Below are 20,162 nucleotides of genomic sequence, written 5' to 3' on the forward strand. Positions count from 1 at the left end.
ATCCCAGTTACAGACAAGAGTGTGTGTCAGTAGAGAAGAGGAATGGGCTGGGGTCTCCGGGGCCCCCAACCAAGGAAGACTCCACACAGGAACTGGAGAAGGAGCAGCTGGGGCTGGCTGGGGAGGCAAAGCTGGTGCTGCTCAGCCCCTCCCTGCTCCTCAAGGCCTTGACCTCCCCTTTCCCTCAGGTGGCCATCATCGCAGGGAACTTTGAGCTTGCAGAGGTTATCAAGACCCACAAAGACTCGGATGTTGGTGAGTTCTGCCCACCTGGGCGACCCTGCTGAATGTAGATTCGTGTGGTTTTCTGGGGCCCAGCAGATGTGGGGGTCAGTGGTGACATAACAAAGGGGCCCCACACCCCACATCTACACTGTGTGGCCAGTGGTCTCTGAGTGGCCACTGCGGGCATGAGGAACGGGCCACAGGGCCTGTGTTGAGTGAACGTTGTTTTTGGTCTGGGAGAAGAGCATGGTGAGGTTTGGGCTGTGGGCCGGGGCTAGCATTCAGCTTAGGGGCAGCATAGGTTGAGAGTGGGGTTGAAGTTAGGGTCAGAGTCCCTGTTTCCCGTTAAATCCTAGGAAGAGCCAGCAGGAGACATGGGGGTGGTGGACCTCACTTCACCCTGGAGCAAGCATGAGTCTCGGTGGTCCGCAGCAAGCTCTCAGCATGGAAAGATCATATAAACGACACATAAGGAAAACAACAGTGATGGGAAAGCAGAATGGGGCTGGGAATAGTGCCATAGCCATCCTCAGGGCAAGGAGCTCTGAGCCCCCTGCTGCCTGCGAGTAGAGGAAAGCCTGGTGTGTGCGTGACTCACGGTCCTGGAAGGAAAACCAGGAGACACACACGTGGCCTCAGCCAGGATACCCGAGCCTCTTGGAGGTCTCTGGTGGGTGTGGTGCCAGGCTGGGACCGTCCTGTTGTAGCTGCCGGAGTCCCCTCTGGGAGAGTTGTAGCTGCCGGAGTCCCCTCTGGGAGAGTTGCTGCTGGCCAGGCTGGGACCGTCCTGTTGTAGCTGCCGGAGTCCCCTCTGGGAGAGTTGTAGCTGCCGGAGTCCCCTCTGGGAGAGTTGCTGCTGGCCAGGCTGGGACCGTCCTGTTGTAGCTGCCGGAGTCCCCTCCGGTGCCTGTGCCTCTCTCTGGAATATGGACTCCCAGGACCCCCTTCCTGCCATGAGTGTTTACTCGTGGGTGTCCCCATTTTTTGTTTTTGTTTTAATTTGAAGTGACAGCGGGCAGCAAACGTCTGGAGCAGATGTTAGGGTTGGACTCTCACTTGGTTCTAATGTGAGGTCATGGTCAGGGCTGGAGTTGAATTTTGGACTGGGGTTAAGATTAAGGTCGGTTTCATGTTTAAGGGCCCTTCTTCTGTAGAGTTCCCCCTGAACATCCCCCTGTAAGGCTTGGTTATGAGCCCCTCCACCCCAGGCTGTGTCAGTTGAACCATCTGAGGCTGTGGCAGACCCTCGGTGAATGCCACAGCTGCTCTCAAGGCCACTGCAGGGAAGTGTGTGTTGAGGAAGTAACTGGGCCAGTGGGATGGGTAGGATCGGAGTCCAGGGTCAGGTCAGGGGAGAACTGTGGTAAGGTTTGGGTTTGCATAAGGGGCAGCAGATAGTTACTTCTGGTTTGGGCTGGTGTTTTGGAGGTGGCCCTTAGTGTTGGAGGGCTCTGGTTTGTGCATGTGTGGGGCCTCTTCCTCTTTTTTTTTTTTTTTTTTGAGATGGAGTCTGCCTGTGTAGCCCAGGCAGGAGTGCAGTGGCGCGATCTCGGCTCACTGCAAGCTCTGCCTCCTGGGTTCTCACCATTCTCCTGCCTCAGCCTCCCGAGTAGCTGGGATTACAGGTGCCCACCATCATGCCTGACTAATTTTCTGTATTTTTAGTAGAGACGGGGTTTCACCGTGTTAGCCAGGATGGTCTTAATCTCCTGACCTCGTGATCCGCCCGCCTCGGCCTCCCAGAGTGCTGGGATTACAGGCGTGAGCCACCGCGCCCGGCCAGAGCCTCCTCTTCTGCCTATAATTGTCTAACCGTGGGAAAGCTGTCCGGGACCTCTGCGCCTCAGTTTCTCTTAAGTGAAACATGGTCTCTTATGGTCATTTGCATCCCCTTCCCCCTGTGGCCTCCTGTGGCATTTGATCCTAGGTGGGGCTGGACTCTTGCCGGTGGCCTTGGTCTAGTTGCTTGGAGGGAGGGCGGGAAGGCCCCATCTGCCCCTCATCTGTGCGTTGTGGACAGATACCCCAGGGCTCTTGGAGTCACCATGGTTGCGACTTACTGGCTATCCAACCTAGGTGTGCTTGCTTGGTTGGAGTTAGACACACGTCCCTCAGTGGTAAGGAGCAGGCACCTGTGTCAGTTCATCCTGATGTGGTCGTCGGCTCCATGGGCCAACAACACCCTTACCTGATCAGGTGCCACACACAGACACTAGGGTGACACCGCCAGATTTCCCTGAGTACAGGCAGCATATTTGTCAGGATTTAATACAAGCCCCTTATCTCAATTTGCCCTCTCAACAACCCCCCAAGGAGTGATTAGACTGTTTTACAGAGAAGGAAACTGAGGCACAGAGGGGGTTAATTCAGACCTGATTGATTCAGGGTCTGCCTTTGTCACTCCCATGCCCTCCGTACACATTTGCTCCAAGGACAGGACAGTCATGACTTGCTACATCCTATCCCCACTGGGGTCCCAGAGTGGGGCCTGTACACAGAAGAGGAACTGGAAGGAGGTGCCGCCTTCTCTGGTGGGCAGGTGCCACCTGGTGGGATCTGGTAGACTGGGACCTGTGTAACCCTTCAGGCAACAGGATAGCTTGCTGCCTCTCGACAGCCCTGCTTGCCCCCTCTAGACTGACAGGCCTTGGGTGGGGTCCCTGGCCTGGGCGTGGAATGGGCATCCCACAGTGCTTTTGATGAGTACCTTGGGGAAATGCTTCTCCAGGGTGCTGTCATGCCCATGAGAACACACCTGTGCCTGGGAGTGTGTGCCTGAGAGAGGGTAAGAGACGATGTGGACCCAAAGAGTGACCTGACATGACAGAGGCAAGGAAGCAGAGGTGACCACTTCTAGGCCAGAATGATTCAGTAGCGTTCTGTATATTCACGGTGTTGTCCAGCCAATTCTACTGAATTCAAAACATTTTCATCACCACAAAAGAAGACCCTGGATACATTAAGCAATAATTCTGCATCAATTACCCTCTCCCTCCAACTCTGTCAGCCATTAACACACTTTCGTCTCTGTGGACTATAGATTTACCTATTCTTGATATTTCATGTCAATGGAATCATATAATAAGTGACACTTAGTGTCTGGCTGCTTTTACTCAACATGTTTTTGAGCTTCACCTTGTAGGATATATCACTGCTTCATTCCTTCTTATGGCTGAATAATATTTCACTGTTGGTATAAATGACATTTTGTTTATGCATTCATCTGTCAATGGATACGTGGGTTTCTACCTTTTGACTGTTTCGAATATTGCTGCTGTCAACATGTGTGTACATGTACTTGTTTGAATACCTATTTTCAATCTCTTAGGTATATACCTAAGAATGGAATTTTGGAATCATATGATAATTCTATGTTTAACTTCTTGAGGAACTGCCAAACTGTTTTCCACCATTTTGCATTCCCACCAGTGATGTATGAGGCTTCCAGTTTCTTCACATCTTCACCAACAGTTGTTACTATCTTTTTTTTTTGACCGTAGCCATCCTAGTAAGTGTGAAATGGTATTTCATTGTGATTTTGACTTGTATTTCCCTAGTGACTAGTGATGTTTTGCATCTTTTCATGTGCTTATTGGGCATTTGTATATCTTCTTTGGAGAAAAGTCAAGTCCTTTGTCCATTTTTAAATTGGGTCATTTATTTTTGTTGTTGAGTTGTAAGGGTTCTTTATATATTCTGAATACTAAACTTGTGTGGAATATGTGATTTGTAAATATTTTCTCTGTAGAATAGGAGATCCTTGTCACTTTTTTGATAATGTCCTTTGATGTACAAGAATTTTTAATTTTGATAAAGTTCAAGGTATCTATTTTTTTCTTTTGTTGTTCATGCTTTTGGTGTCATAGGTCACGAGGGTTTATCCTCTAGGTTTTCTTCTAAGAATTTTACGGTTTTCACTCTTAGGTCACTGATCCATTTTAAGTTTTAACTTCTGTTTATGGTGTGAGGTAGGGAGCCATCTTCATTATTTTGCATATGAATATCCAATTGTCCAGCACCATTTGTTGAAGAGACTATTCTTTTCCCATTGAATGGTCTTGGCACCCTTGTTGAAAATGAATTGATCCTAGATATGTGGGTTTATTTGGACTCTCAATTCTATCCCAGTGGTCTACATGTATATTCTTATGCCAGGACCACATGGTTTGATTACTGCAGCTTTGTAGTAACTTTTTATTTTTATTTTTTTGGAGATGGAGTTTTGCTCTTGTCACCCAGGCTGGAGTGCAATGGCGCAATCTCAGCTCACTGCAACCTCTGCCTCCCAGGTTCAAGCAATTCTCCTGCCTCAGCCTCCAAAGTAGCTGGGATTACAGGTGTGTGCCACCATGCCCAGCTAAGTTTTGTATTATTAGTAGAGATGGGGTTTTACCATGTTGGGCAGGCTGGTCTCGAACTCTTGACCTCAGGTGATCCACTCGCCTCTGTCTCCCAAAGTGTTGGGATTACAGGCATGAGCCACTGCACCCGGAGTGTAGTAACTTTTGAAATCAGGAGGTTTGAGTGCTTCAACTTGTTCTTATTTGTTATCATTTTGGCTAATCAGGGCCCCTGGCAATTCCATATAGACTTGAACACTGCTTTTCTATTTGTGCAAAAAGGGACATTGGAATTTTGCATTGAATCTGTCATCACTCTGGGTGACATTAACATTTTAACACCATTGTCTTCCAATTAATGAACATGGGATGTCCTTTTATTTATTTAGGTCATCTCTAAGCAGTGTTTTGTCATTTTCAGTATATAGATTTTTTTACTTCCTTAGTTAAATTTATTCTTGATTATTTTCTTCTTCTGGATGCTATTATAAATGGAATTATTTTCTTAATTTCCTTTTTGGATTGTTCATTGCTGGTGTGTAAAAACAAGTGATTTTTGTGTGCTGATCTTGTGCCCTACAACTTTGCTGAATTTGTTTATTAGCTCTAGTAGCTCTTTTGGTGTATTCTTTGGGATTTTCTATATATAGGATCATGCCATCTGCAAATAGAGATAGTTTTACTTCTTCCTTCCCAATTTGGGTGCCTTTTTTTTAATTTTTATTTTTGCCTGTCTAGAACTTTCAGTACGGTGTTGAATACCAGTAGTAAAAGCAGGCATCTTTGCCTTGTTCCTGATCTTAGGGGGAAAGCATTCAATCTTTCACCATTGTGTATGGTGCTATCTATGTGTGTTTTTTTTGTTTGTTTGTTTTTTGTTTTTTAAATATGGAATGCTTCATTAATTTGCATGTCATCCTTGTGCAGGGGACATGCTAATCTCTGAATCATTCTAATTTTAGTATATGTGCTGCAGAAGCAAGCACTTCGGATTTTTAATAAATTTCCTTTATTATGTTGAGGAAGTTACTAGCTTCTATTACTAGTTTCCTGAGTGTTTTTATAATGAAAGAGTGTTGGATTATGGCAGATGCTTTTTCTGCATCAATTGAAATGATCATTTATTTCCCCTTTTGTTCTATTAATGTGATGTATTATATTGATTACATTAGTCTGTAGATTTCTTTTCCTGCAATGCCCTTATCTGGCTTTGGTATCAGGGTACTACTGGCCTCGTGAAATGAGGGAGTGTTCCCTCCTCTTCTGTTTTTTGGAAGAGTTTGAGAATTTGTGTCAATTCTTTAAATTTCTAGTAGAGTGCACCAGTGATGCCATCTGGTGGTGGACTTTTCTTCGTTGGGAGGCTTGTGGTTAAGGATTCAATCTCTTTGCTTGTTATAGGTCTGTTTAAATTTTCTGTTTCTTCTTGAGTCAGTTTTGGTAATTTGTGTTTTTCTAGAAATTTGTCTACCTCATCTAGCTTTTCTATTTGTTGGTATGTAATTGTTCATAGTGTTATATTCCTTTTTAACTTCTGTAACACTGATAGTAAGTCCCCAAATTTCACTTGTGATTTTAGTTATTTCTGTCCATCTTCTCTCCTTACTAGTCAATCTAGCCAAAGGTTTGTCAATTATGTTGATATTGTCAAAGAAACAACCTTTTATTTCCTTGATTCTCCGCTGTTTTTCTATTTTGTTTATCTCTGCTCTAATCTTACTGTTTCCTTCCTTCTGCTAGCTTTTCTTTCTTTTGCTAGTTTGGTTTGCTCTTCTTTCTCTTGTTTGTTTGTTTGTTTCTTTTTGGTCTTCTTTCTCTAGTCTGTCCGTCCCTCCGTCCCTCCCTCTCTTGCTTCCTTCCTCTTTCTTTTGTTTGCTCTTCTTTCTCTAGTTTCTTCTTTTCTTCTCTCTCTCTTTTTTTTTGGAGATGGAGTTTCGCTGTTGTTGCCCAGGCTGGAGTGCAACGGTGCGATCTCAGCTCACCACAACCTCCGCCAACTGGGTTCAAGCAATTCTCCTGCCTCAGCCTCCCGAGTAGCTGGGATTACAGGGACCCACCACCATGCCTGGCTAATTTTGTATTTTTTAGAGGCAGAGTTTCTTCATGTTGGTCAGGCTGGTCTCGAACTCCCAACCTCAGGTGATCTGCCTGCCTCGGCCTCCCAAGTGCTGGGATTACAGGCATGAGCCACCGTGCCCGGCCTCTTTTCTTTTCTTTTATTGGTTCATTCATACAGACAAGGTCTCACTATGTTGCTAGGCTGGTCTTGAGCTCCTGGGCTGAAGTGATGCTCCCGCTTTGGCCTCCCAAAGTGCTGGGATTACAGGCATGAGCCACTGAGCCTCGCCGTCTCGTTTCTTTTTTGTTTCTTTTTTTTCTTGAGATGGAGTTTCACTCTTGGTGCCCAGGCTGTAGTGCAATGGTGCAATCTTGGCTCACCACCACCTCCGCCTCCTGGGTTCAAGCAATTCTCATGCCTCAGCCTCCTGAGTAGCTGGGATTACAGGCATGCACCGCCACACCCGGCCAATTTTTGTATTATTAGTAGAGACGGGGTTTCTCCATGTTGGTCAGGCTGGTTTCGAACTCCCGACCTCAGGTGATCTACCTGCCTCGGCCTCCCAAAGTGCTAGGATTACAGGCGTGAGCCACCGAACCCGGCCTTCTCTTGTTTCTTAAGATGTATAATTAGGTTATTGATTTGAGATTGTTTTCCTTTTTAAAAGTAAGTGTTTACAGCGTTGTTTCCCTTTAAGTACTGCTTTTGCTCCATATGTTGTATTTTTGTTCTTGTTTGTCTTAAAATGTTTTCTAATTTTCCTTATGATTGATTTCTTTTTTCTCTTTCTTTCTTTTTTTTTTTTTAGAGATGGGATCTCACTCTATGGCCCAGGCTGGAGTGCCCTGGCATGATTTTGGCTCACTGCAGCCTCAACCTCCTAGTCTCAAGCCATCCTCCCACCTCAGCTTCCTGAGTAGCTGTAACTACAGGGTGCAGCACCACACCTGGCTTTTTCTATTTTTTATAGAGATGGGGGTGTCACTATGTTGTCCAGGCTGGTCTCAAACTCCTGACTTCAAGTGATCCTCCTGCCTTGACCTCCCAAAGTGCTGGGATTATAGGCTTGAGCCACCATTTCTTTTTTGAGCCTGGTTTCTTTTTTGACACATTGGTTGTTTAGGAGTATGGTGTTTAATTTCCACATATTTGTGAATTTTCCAGTTTTCTTTCACTTCTCGATTTCTAGCTTTGTTTCGTTGTGGTTGAAAAAGATACTTTGTATGATTTCAGTCTTTTAAAACTTTATCGAGACTTGTTTTGCGGCCAAACATACAGTCTGTCTGGGAGAATGTTCCATGTGTACTCGAGAAGAATTCTTGAATATATTCTGCTCTTGTTGGGTGGCATGTTCTGTACGTATCGTTGAGTCTAATTGGTTTAAGTCTTCTATGTCCTTATTGATCTCTCCAGATGTTCTACCCATTATTGAAAGTAAGGTATTAAAGTTTCTTACTATTATTGTGGAACTGTCTATTTCTCTCTTAAATTGTGTTGTTTGTATCATATTTTGACGTTCTGTTGTTCGGTGTGTATATGTTAGTAATTGTTAATCAACATATAATGTCCTTCTCTGTCTCTTGTTACAGTTTTTATCTTAAAGTTTATTTTGTATGATGTTAATATAACCACCCAGCTCTCTTTTGGTTACCATTTACATTAGATTGCTTTTTTTATCCTTTCACTTTGAACCTATTTGTGTCTTTGGATTTAAAGTGATTATTTTGTAAGTAGCATATAGTTGGATAATACTTTTTAATCACTATCTGCTTTTTAAGTAAAATTCTATTGGAACACAAACACACCTATCTGCTTGTATGTTGTTTGTGGTGGTTTTCATGCTGCGGTGGCAGAGTTGAGTCATTGCAACACAGACTATATAGCTTGCAAAGCCTTAAGTAGTTACTGTCCAATTCTTTCCAGAAAAGGTTTGCTGATCTCTGGTCTAGAATGTCTTTTATAGTTTCCCTGGTTATAGTTAACTGCAAATGGTCCTGTTCAGCAGTAGTCTGGTGAGATTCGTCACATGTAGCCTGTTTTGTCTCTCCTGAAGCTTGTGAAATGCAGTTCTTAGAGCATATCTGAGCATCCTCAAGGCCTCTTTCGGCTGAGAGGAGAAGCAGGCTTCTACCTCTGAAGCTAGGGTGAGAGGCAGTTTGACTGGGATGTGGCCCCTTAATGGTAGCTTCATTTGTAGGGTGGCCAACTCTTTTGGTTGGCCTGGAACCAAGGCAGTTCCTGGAACATAGGATTTAGTTTTAACATCTGGAAAGCCTGGGCAAACTGGACAAGTTGGTCACCCAGCTGGCTGTTCAGAGTCTTACCTATGCCCCCTTACCCCAGTACCATTCAGGGAAACCCCCAGCTATGCGAAGCGGCGGCGACTGGCTGGCCCCAGTGGCTTGGCATCCCCTCGGCCTCTGCAGCGCTCAGCCAGCGATATCAACCTGAAGGGGGAGGCACAGCCAGCAGCTTCTCCTGGACCCTCGCTGAGAAGCCTCCCCCACCAGCTGCTGCTCCAGCGGCTGCAAGAGGAGAAAGATCGTGACCGGGATGCCGACCAGGAGAGCAACATCAGTGGCCCTTTAGCAGGCAGGGCCAGCCAAAGCAAGATCAGGTAGGAGGGGGCTGGGAGGCCCTGGAGGGGTTGGGAGGGTGGGGTGCCGGGACCTGAGCCAGGAGGAGCCAGCACCGGGAGGCAGAGAGAGGCCTGGTGGTGCCTAGCACCTGTGTAGTGATGGGCTAGGGCTTCCTGGTTGGGGAAGGGAAGAAGGCATCTCTGGAGGTGGGGACAGGCACATGCACGCTGATTTCCGGTTGGAGCTGGGCTTGCCATGAGGACAGTGGGCAGTTGAGGGAGTGTGTTAGGTGGAGAGGGTATGCTCCTACCTGTGATTTAGAAAACACACTGCAGTGTCAGGCATGGCTGGGAAGAGTCGGGGCTGGTGGCCTGTGGTAAGGGGGGACAGGGATGGAGTTGCCACTCCAGTAGGGCCCAAAACCTACAGGTAAGCCCCAGCCCTGCCCCCAGGGTATACTCATGGTTTCCCCCAGCCCTGGCACACCCTGCAGGACTCTGTGGCTTCTATTCTTTACCCTCACCCTGAGGCCTGGGTCCCTGAGGCAGGGATGCCTGGACCGGAGCCCACTGGCCTCTCTGGGCTGTGCACTGGGTGCTGAGGTGGGCGCACTGGCTCTCAGCCACTTTGTGCCTGGACTTCTCATCAGTAAGTGGGAATAGTCCTACCCAAGTCATTGTCTTTGGGAAGACTTCCAGAATGCCCTGGGCAGGTGAGGGATCACCTGGCAGAGTCTGGCAACTGCCGGTGAAAGCACCTGCTCTCCCTGTGCCTTGAAGGCAGGCACCGTCTTTGTCGTTTCCTAGTTTCATCAGAGCCAGGCACTGAGGAGGGTGTTTGGCAGACATTGTTGAGTGGAAGAGTTATATAAACAGTATGTTGTTGTCAGGATGGCCGCCGGCCTTTACAGCTCTGTCAGTCCAGGCCTGCTGTTGGGCTGAATGGCATGTGTATACTAGCTCCTTTAACCTTGACGAACGTACATGTTCGTGCTCTATTAATACCATGTTACAGATGAGCGTCCTGGTACTCAGGTGGCCTGTGACGGGTCCAGGGTCACAGAGCTACGGATCAGCTTCACTGGGCCCCAGGTAGACCCAATCCCCAACTTTCTAAGCCCGAGTGTTCAGCAGAGGGCTCAGGGTGCAGCAGGGCCTATGGAAGGCGCCCCTTCCTGTGCTGCTGCTGCCTCTGCTCTGCAGCCTGGTCTCAGCGATGTCTCCGTGTCTGTCTTTGCCTGGACTTGTTGGACTCGCAAGGCTGGCTGTACTGCCCCAAATCTCAATTCTCCCCTGAAGCTTTTTTATAGACCCGCGGATTTTCTAAGGGCTGGGCGGCCCAGTGGCTGAAAGAACACATTCTGCATTCCGGATGTTTCCATCCCGCAGAAAGGCTGCTCCTGAGTTGGAGGCACGCGTTGCCACAGGCTCCTCCCTGCATTCATGTTTTGTATGTGTTCATCCTTTCAGCAGACACAAAACTAAGACCTGCTGTGTGAGGGGCTCCAGCTCACCTGCTCTGTGGGGATGGCAGAATTCTGTTTTTTCCTTCCTCGCAAACATTTATTGGGTGCCTGGTGCGTCAGAGGTGGTGGGTCTCAGGAGGTTGACAGCTGAGGGCCCGGGCTAAGCAGCAGTTAGGTGGGCAGTGATCCCCTTATGGGGCTGCCCTGGTGAGTGGACAAGGGTCTGCAGCTCTCGGGAGGGGCTGAGGAAGTTCGGTGCCCCGAGGAGAGAAGTCACCTCTAGGGGAGGCGAGGCTGGGCCCTGCACCGCGCGGGTCTCAGGCGGCGGCGGCTCCGCGGCGCCCTCTGTCGGCTGAGCCGGAGCCGGGACCCGACCCCCATCAGCCCCCCAGTATCACACGGGGCACGGCGGGGCGAGTTTGGGCTGAGAGCCCGTCACTTAACAGCTGGCCCAGGGGTCAGCATTTTAGAGTAGTTCAGGTGTTGGCAACTGCGTGATGGACAGCCCACAGGAGGGGAAGGAAAGGTGCCCCTGTGTGACTAGAGCGTAGCAAATTGCCAAGCCCCAGGGAGCCTGGCTCTTGGAAAAGCGTGTGGCTCTGGCCTGCCTGGGTACTAGGGAGCCACTGCAGGCTTCTGAGCAGAGCCCCAGTGGAGGAGCGAGAGCTCAGGCTCTACCCCAGTCTGGGAGTGGTCTGGGGAAGGTGGGCATCACGCAGTGGGCGTGGGCAGGGGCCGGTGTCCAGGACGAGGGGACACAGGCCTGGAGGGGGACTGGGCACCCAGCGATCCGGGCCCTGGACCTGGAGGGGTGGGGGGGCGCCGCTCCCTCCCGTTCACCGGCTCCAGGCGGCTTTGCCGGTGCCCGAAGCCCCCGCCCCATCCCCCGCTCCCACTAGGCTGCCCTGACCACCGTCCCGCGTCCGCGTCCGAACTCCCCCTCCCAGGGGTCGGCGGCGAGGGGAGGGCGGGAGGGAGGGCGCGAGGGCCGCCACCACCGCCCGCAGAGGGAGGAGCCCGGCCATGGAGGAGGCGGGGCGCGGGGCGGCCGCGGCATGGAGCGAGCCTGGCGCGCCCAGGAGCGCAGCCCCGCGGCCCCGGAGCCCTGAGCGGGCGCGGCTCGTGCGCTGGCGGGAGCGGGCCGGGCGCGGCGGCACGGCCCATGGAGCTGCTCCGGGCCGGGCCCCCGGCGGGCAGGCGGGCGGCGGGCGGCGGGCGGCGGGCGCTGCGGCGGCGGCTGCGGTGAGGCCGGCGGCGGGGCCGGGCCGCGCGCCATGGAGGCCCCGGGCGCCGGCTTCGCGTGCCCGCTGCCCCCCGGCATCGCGTCCGTCACCTACGTGTTCGTCTACAGCCCGAGCGGGCCCGGCGGCCCCGGCCCCGCGCCCGGCCCCGGCCCCGCGCCCCCTGCGCCCCCCGCACCGCCGCCCCGGGGCCCGAAGCGGAAACTTTACAGCGCCGTCCCCGGCCGCAAGTTCATCGCCGTGAAGGCGCACAGCCCGCAGGGTGAAGGCGAGATCCCGCTGCACCGCGGCGAGGCCGTAAAGGGTGAGGGGCGCCGGGGGGGCGGGCCCGGCGCGGGGAGGGGGCGGCGCCGCGCGCGGTGCTGGCCGGGCCGGGGCAGTGGCTCTGGGGTCTCCTTTGCCGGGGCGGCCCTGGGCCCTTGTGGGATCCCTGGTGTCACAGTGAAGGGCTCTGCCTGGGGAAGGTTCCTGCCGTGCGGGTCCCTCCGGTGCTCTGTCGTTCCGGGCTCCCTGTGTCACCACGGAGGCTCCTCTCTCGCCATGGGCGTTTCTGTGTCCCCGGGGGTCTCTGCCTGAAGGACCCTGTCCCATTACAGAGCTTCCTTGCATTGCGGGGTTCCCGTGGCACTTCTGCAGCTTCTCCATTGGAGGCCCCTGCGATGTGGGGGACCCTTGCCGTCGTGGGGTGTCTATGACCGTCATGTGGGTGTTTGTGTTATGCAGGCTTCTGTCGCTGGGGCTTCCTGTGTTCTGGGGGGATCGCGTGCCATGACAAACCCCTCTCATTCTGGGGGTCTCGGGGCCATCACTGGGCTCCTAGCCTCAGGGCCGGCTGAGGTGGAAACAGCCCAGCTGGTGCATCACGTGGCCTCACCCACTGGCCACTGCACGATGACCCCAAGCTCTCGGCAGTGACCCCTGGGTGGGTGACAGAGCCAGGATGGGGGTCGGTCGAAGGGGCTGGGGGAGCATGGTCAGCTGGGGGTGGGGGCAGCAGCAGGAGTGTGGCCCCTGCCCCTGCCTGCGCCCCTCCCCGAGTGTGTCCATCTGTGTGTCTCTCTGTCCCCCACATGCCCACCCTGTGCCGAGCCCATCTGTTCCTTTCTCTCTTCTGCGTGGATCCCAAAATCTTCCCAGGGAAAAAGCTGGGAGAAAGTGGGAAGGGAAGGAGGGAAAGGGCAGGGGGTGGGTGGGCAGAACCTGCTCCTGAGGTGGGGTAGGCGCCCAGCTCTGCTCCCCACTGACGGCCTGTCTGGCTTCTTCCTCCAGTGCTCAGCATTGGGGAGGGCGGTTTCTGGGAGGGAACCGTGAAGGGCCGCACGGGCTGGTTCCCGGCCGACTGCGTGGAGGAAGTGCAGATGAGGCAGCATGACACACGGCCTGGTGAGTGACCCCACGGCCCCCCGGGCAGCTCCCAAGGGGACCACCCCTTCCAGTTTCCCTTTGGTCTCTCTTGGTGCTAAATCCACATGGATATTCATAGAGAAAAGACTAGAGGTAAAGTCAAACAAACACTCAAAGTAGACGCAAACTTGTGTACATGACACAGACACGTGTGCACACACTCTGCATATACTTGGGAACGTGTGTATGTAACCTGACACTTCACGTGCAGCGGAGACACATAGGACGTGTGTGACGGGGCCTCTGTCTGTGTGATCCCACATTGACTCCCAGTGACTTGCACCCCACCAGCACAGTCCTTCAGAAACACCAGGTGTGTGGAACGCATGATTCCTGCGTAGCTGGCAGACATGTAAGGAGGTCAGTGTGAGAAAAGAGGCGTTTTTCCAAAGTGGACAGATTGTCCAAGTGGGCAGAGCAGGGAGGCCCGGAGCAGCCAAGAGGAAATGAGGCCAGTTGGGCCTGGAGGTGCCCTGGTGAGTGCCCTGGGGCAGGGATGGTCTGAGGGCAGCAGGTGAGGGTGGGCTGGTCCTCAGCCTGCAGGGAGGATGTGAAGGTGAAGGCTGCAGCTCCTGGGTTGGTGAGTGGCTGCTATCCAGCCCTGCTGACCATCTGGTCCTTTGGGGGCCCCCGGGCTGGAGCTGGGTGCATGTCTTGGGGGTGCCCTTGCAAGGAACCCTCAGGGGTCCCGGGAGGCCCCCAGATCCATGCATGTGCTTCTGTCCTGGAGAGCTGGTGGGCCAAGCAAACCTCTTCTGAGTGATGGTCACTGGGGGCCATCGGTGGTGTGTCTGGATCAAGGGTGCATGCACCCTCCCTCTGCATGTGAAGGGCTCAGGCCTGGGGTTACTGTGTCCCCGTCTCTGTGTCCCCAACTCTGAGAGTTTCCCAGCGACTCCACCCCTGTACGGCCTGGACCCCTGCCCTGTGCTGAGCTCAGCAGAGGCCCAGGGAGGCAGGAGCTTCGCCACTGACCTTTTCCTGGGCTGGTGCCCTTTCCTCCTTCCTTGGCCTTGTTCTGCCTTGCTCTGACAGCTCTACTGGTGGCTTAGAGTGTGGAAGGGACTTGGCCCCCTGTTCTCAGCCCGCGGAGGGTGGATAGGGCAGGGTCCAGATGGGAAATGGTTTCAGAGATTTGGGCCCTGGTTCAGACAGTATGGGAGAGGGGAGGGGAAGGAGAGGTAGGGGGATCCACACCTGTGGCGGGAGCGGGTCTTGAGCTCCCCCACGTGGTGGTGAGGAAGGTTCTGGTTTGAGGACTGTGTGGAGTGAGGGGCATTTGGACCTAAGTCTGAAGCTGACGGGGAGGGAGGGGGGTTTAGGCTGGAGTCAGAATTGGAGAGCAGCAAATGTTTTTTAGGTGTTTGTCATGTGCTGGGCCCTGTGCTGGGAGCCGGGATCACGGAGGCTCAGCTGGAAGCCTTGTGGGAGCAGTGGCTGTGACGGGGGCCGTGTGAGCGTGGGAACTCCCTGGGCTGGCCTGAAGGAGTCAGAGAGGGCCTCAAAGCAGAGGCATTGTCTGAGCTGAGTCCTCTAGGTGGTCAGCGGCTGGGGCTGAGGGGACAGCCGTGTGTGCCGGGTCCGTGTGGCGCTCTACAGCTGTGTGTCAGCACGGCCTGCTCTGAGTGCCTGGCACAGTTTTAGCACTTTTACACGTATAAGTCGTTGACTCATCTCAGCAGTCCCAAGAGGTGGGGCCACTTGTTGTTATTCCATTTCTAGGGGGTCACATGGCCCTGAGGGGCAAAGTCTTGTTTGCAACATAGGCAGCAAGTTCTATGTGAGTGAAACGCCTGCATGGGGTGAGGGGCGAGGCTGGCGTGGGGACCACGAGGGTGGTCAGGTGGCATGGAGTCAAGTGACAGTGTGGCATCATGGCGGAGGGAACCCAGCTGCAGTGTCTGATTGTGCAGGTTGTGTAGGATCAAAGCCCGGGCTGGGCAGAGCAGAGCAATGGAGAGGAGGGTTCAGGTCTGGGCTCCAGCCAGCAGCCATGGTGTGTGTGACCTGGGGAGTGAGTGTCAGAGGTCCCGGGGTAGACGGGAGTATTTCATGAGTGGGCAGCGGGAGAGGGACCTGCGGAGGCTGCCTGCGAAGGGCAGGGAGTGGGAGCAGTGACAGTGCCCTCTGACCTCGGCTGCAGGCCCTGCTGGCCACACTGCGCAGAGCCTCTGCTCTGGGATCCCGGGGCCGAGTTCTCCCAGAGGCCAGAGTGCAGCCCAGGAACAGGAACCTGCTTCCAACAGGCCCAGATCTGCTCCCCCCGCCCCCCAAAAAAATCCATTTCCTGGACTGGAGTGGGGACAGAAAAGGACTTAAAGGTCAGGGAGGGGATATAGTCCCTGTGCGTGCAGGGGCTGGTGCCCAGAGCCGGTGCCTGCTGTGGGATCGGGAGGCGAGTCCTGGTCACTTACCGAGCAGAGAACAGTCTCCCACGGCACCTCCTGGCAGGCAGAGGGTGGAGCTGTGAGGGAGGGAATGGAGAAGCGAGGTCAGGTGTGTTCTGGAGGCCCAGCAGGAGCAGGCCCTGTGCCTTCCCTCCCCTCTCTCCTTCCCTTTCTTTGCAGTAAGGTCAGTACTTGGGTGGGTAGTGGGAGATGGCTGTGTTGGGCATTTTCTCTTCAGCTGGCTTTTATGTGTCTTATTAACAAAGCTGGAAAAATGAGTTTGTGTTATGTAATCCGTACAATTTGTTTGGTTGACAACATCTGAAAACAGGAGGCTGGTCAAGTGCAAGTGTGGCGGGTTCTTCAGCAGGCAGCACCATGACACTTCCGTGCCTCTGTCGACGTGGAGAAGGGTGTGATGGAGGAAAGGAGGGTCTGATGCCCCACCTGAGTGGTGATGAGGCTTGGCCTGAGCTGGCCTTAGGTTCAGCGGGATGAGGGGTGCAGGTGTGGTTGGGGAATGCCAGGATAAGATATAGGTCATCAGAACCAAGGGGATCCTCCAAGTTGGATTTTTCTATTCTATATGGGCAGGCTTAGAGGGGACTGTTGACTTACTGAGAGTCACACAACGTAGTAGCTGGGACCTGGAATCCAGCCCGATATTTTTTTGATATCTGTGTCTTCTGATAGGAATAGGCACTCTTTCCTCTTTCCGTCCGGCCACTGCTCCACCTATGTTTACAGCCATCTATCCTTTGACTCACCCACCCATCCCACCATCATCTTCTTATCCGTTGACTCACCAGCCAACCCAATCCACCACCCCTCCCTTCCTCCATCCATCCACCTCTCCACCTACCTGTCTACACACCCAGTCCATCCATCCATCTACCCATGTATCTGTCTGCTCTTTGACCTATCTACCCATTGCCCTCTCCTTCCCTCCCTCCATCCACTGGTCCAGTGCCTTTCAATCCACCCTTCTGTCCGTCTGTCTCAGATGCACCTGTCCACCATTTACGCTCCTAGTCAGCATGCAGAATGCCTGTGACATGCCAGGTGCTGTGCTGGGTGCTAGGATCACAGAGATAAAGAACATGTGGCCCTTACCCTCAAGGAGCTCACAATTAGTGGGGGAAACAGGTCATCGAAAGCTGCAGGTTATCTTTCTGATCTCATTTCCTGCCACTCTCTCTAGCTCCCTCTGCTCCAGCTGCACAGGCTCTGAACTCTCTCAAATGCTGCAGGCTGATGCCTGCCGTGGGCTTCCCCCGACCACCCCCGCTCCTGGGAAGCCCTTTGCCCACATATCCACAGGCTGCTCCCCATCCTCAGCCTCTGCTCAGCCCTCCCGTGGGGGTGAGGCCTTTGCGTGCCTTTCTCTGCCCTCCCTGATCTGTTCGCTGGTCTCCTGAGCACTTGCCAGCATTCACAAGCTATGTCTTTATCCTCTGTTTATCCTGTCTCCCTGAACAGATTATAAACCCCACGAGTGCAGAGACTTTGTTCTCTTCTCTGCTGTATTTACAGAGCTGGTACACAGTAGGAGCTCAATAAATACTTGCTGAAGGAAAACATGGATCTTGAGAAATGCTACCAAGAGAGGAAATGAGGAAGGTGCTGAGGGATGAAAGCGAGGCAGTGGTGGTGCTGCCCGTGGGGCCTTTGCAGTCCTGGAGAGTGGAGCTGCGGGGCTGGGAAGGCTGGCGGGTGGGGCTCGCAGGCAGCTGGAGGAGCTCGTGGGAGCAGAGAGGTCATGGCTGGAGGTGTGGCTCGAACCTTCAGGTCAGTGAGGGTGGAGTGGTGGGCAGACAGCTGGCTAGCTTGGTGCTGGCCATGTGGGACTTGAGATCAAGAGGACAGTTGGGGACCAAGCTCTGTGGGATGCATCGAGGTCAGGGCAGGGGACCCAGCCCCCACACCTAGATCCCCTGCCCCACTCACAGTTAGTCTGAAGCAAGGGACCCCATGAGGTTGAGCATCAAGGAGCTATTGTGAAGAAGTTGAAGACAGAATGCTGCTTCCATGCCAGCGCCTATAGGCTTATAGCACGGCATTTGTACATGAGTGTGGGTAATGCAGATTCAGATGTGCACACACACGCATGAACACACCTCACACGCACATGACGGCAGGTCACACGGACACATGAGCACGGCACTTGCACACAGTGGGCTCATATAGAGACACGTGCATGAGCACAGCATCTACACGTGACCACGGATCTCTCACACACACACGTATGTGCACACCCCCCTCTTTGCTCGCAGCCTTGGGGCTCACTTACGCTCTGTGGACGGCTCTGGCCTTGTTTGGACTCCTGGTTCAGCAGCTACTTAGGAAAGAGATGAGCTGCTGCCCCCTCCTGGACCCTGACCCACGGAGGTCAGAATTCCCTACATCACCCCTCAGCCTTCTTACCTCTGGACCCAGGACTCCAGGATTTGGGGCCCCCTACTTCCATCTGGACACAACCAGGCCAAGGGGGTGTGTGTGGGCAGAGACTGGTGACCAGCATGGGTGAGGGCAGTTGAGGCAGGCCAGCTGGAGGCCACGACCGTCCATCAGCTCCCGATACTCCCTTCAGAAACGCGGGAGGACCGGACGAAGCGGCTCTTTCGGCACTACACAGTGGGCTCCTACGACAGCCTCACCTCACACAGGTACGTGCAGGGACCCTGGCTGGCGGGAGCATGCATGTGGGACATGGGGCAGGACCTGCAGTGTAGAGGGAGGCCAGGTATGAAGAGGTCAGAGGAGGGCAAGGGAACGGGCCTGGCCGACCTCTCTTCTGCTGCCCGGCCTGTCAGTCCCGGGGTGACTGCAGGGTGGACTGTGGCCGGCCAACCTCGAGGCAGGGCTTACCTCACTCCTCCCTGCTTTCCTTCATCAGCGATTATGTCATTGATGACAAAGTGGCTGTCCTGCAGAAACGGGACCACGAGGGCTTTGGTTTTGTGCTCCGAGGAGCCAAAGGTAATGGGGAGTGGGTGCCCGGGGGTCAGGCAGGCAGGGGCTGCACACCGCTCAGGGATGTCTTCAGCTTCTTGCTTCTGCCCCCCACTCTGCTCTGCCCCACACTCCCTCCCTGCCTTGCCCCTGCGGCTCCCGCTTTTGGCCCCGGCTTTCCTGGTTCCTCTGCTCGGTCGCGACCGTCGTGGTTTGCAACGTCCCGGCCCAGGCGGCAATTCCTTCCCTTCGCTGTTTTCCACTGTCTTTGCTCTAGAGTGTAACCGAGTGGGGGCTTTTCTGGCATGGGCAAAGGGAGTTTTGCAGAGGGTCATGTCTGGGATCCCTGGGCCGGCTCGTCCCTGCGCTGTGGCTCCCCGTGGCCCTCCCCCAGCCCCGGGTCACTGCCCCCCGCAGTCATCTCTTTCCTGTGCTGAGCCACTCGGAGGTTGCTGTGTGGCAGCCGCCCCCACCCGAACCTAGCTGGTGAAGCGCCTTCCTAATTGCCCCCCGCAGCAGAGACCCCCATCGAGGAGTTCACGCCCACGCCAGCCTTCCCGGCGCTGCAGTATCTCGAGTCGGTGGACGTGGAGGGTGTGGCCTGGAGGGCCGGGCTGCGCACGGGAGACTTCCTCATCGAGGTGAGGTCGTTCTGGCCGGTGCTGCCCAGTGGGATGCTGACCCCTGAGCCCTGTGGTGGACGTGCCTGGGGCGTCCCCACCCAGCTGCCTGTCTATCCCAGGTGAACGGGGTGAACGTGGTGAAGGTCGGACACAAGCAGGTGGTGGCTCTGATTCGCCAGGGTGGCAACCGCCTCGTCATGAAGGTTGTGTCTGTGACAAGGAAGCCAGAAGAGGACGGGGCTCGGCGCAGAGGTGAGGGGTCACGCTTCAGGCCTCTGTGCCCAAACTTTCCCCTGACCTTAGACCTTTGACTTCAGGCCCACATTCCCCTTCCCATCCCTGACCCCCAACTGCTGACATCAGATTCCTGAACCTCAATGAACCACCCACACGTGTGGGCTGGGACCCCTCCCGATCCCTGGTGCTAGACTGCCAGTCCTGTCCCCTGGCCTGAGGCCTTTGACCCCTGACCCCTGACCTCAGGCTGCCCCTCCTCAGATCCCTGCCCCCTCCTTCCCGGCGTTCCCCCAGCCCCTGGCGTGGCAGAGCCCTCCTTCCCTACACCGCCAGCAGCTGCCTGGAGGCCGGGGTTGCCATAGCAACTGTGAGGTTGACGCTGCCGCGCTGCTTATTGTCGGAGGGAAGGGGGAGGCGGCACCTGAGGGAAGAGGAAAAGCGTCTTCTCCCCGCGACGACGCGGCACAGCCTGGGCCCAGGAGGCTTTGCCGGCCAGGCCCAGCCCAGGCCTGTGGCTTGGCTGACCACACCCTGGCCCCACGAGGGGCAGTGGCCACCCGGGCCTGGGGGGAGCCCTGGAGCAGCAGGAGCCCCGCCCGCAAGGAGACCCCTCCCAGCCCCCACCTCATGGCTCTGGTGCCCCCTTGCTT

At 54.2% G+C, this 20,162-nt stretch overlaps 1 protein-coding gene and 1 non-coding gene across 8 annotated transcripts in view; one reads left to right on the forward strand and one right to left on the reverse strand.

Annotated features, from left to right (window-relative positions):
• Positions 1 to 20,162, forward strand: part of SHANK3 (SH3 and multiple ankyrin repeat domains 3) — a 64,281-nt gene that overhangs the window by 14,642 nt on the left and 29,477 nt on the right. For all 7 annotated transcript variants that reach the window (XR_008541883.1, XM_054676125.1, XM_054676124.2 and 4 more), the window contains 8 exons: positions 189 to 255; positions 8,968 to 9,241; positions 12,020 to 12,213; positions 13,179 to 13,292; positions 18,291 to 18,366; positions 18,597 to 18,679; positions 19,169 to 19,293; positions 19,395 to 19,527. Coding sequence is in view for 6 of the 7 variants with exons in the window: in XM_054676125.1 (XP_054532100.1) it covers positions 189 to 255; positions 8,968 to 9,241; positions 12,020 to 12,213; positions 13,179 to 13,292; positions 18,291 to 18,366; positions 18,597 to 18,679; positions 19,169 to 19,293; positions 19,395 to 19,527 (1,066 nt within the window). In the remaining variant the exon portion in view is untranslated. The remainder of the gene's footprint in view (positions 1 to 188; positions 256 to 8,967; positions 9,242 to 12,019; positions 12,214 to 13,178; positions 13,293 to 18,290; positions 18,367 to 18,596; positions 18,680 to 19,168; positions 19,294 to 19,394; positions 19,528 to 20,162) is intronic.
• LOC112206793 (U6 spliceosomal RNA) lies at positions 5,448 to 5,551 on the reverse strand. The gene has a single exon (XR_002941264.1). It is a non-coding gene; the product is annotated as a U6 spliceosomal RNA (small nuclear RNA).

The sequence above is a fragment of the Pan troglodytes genome, chromosome 23 (genome assembly GCF_028858775.2).
Source record: "Pan troglodytes isolate AG18354 chromosome 23, NHGRI_mPanTro3-v2.0_pri, whole genome shotgun sequence".
Lineage (NCBI taxonomy): Eukaryota > Metazoa > Chordata > Mammalia > Primates > Hominidae > Pan > Pan troglodytes.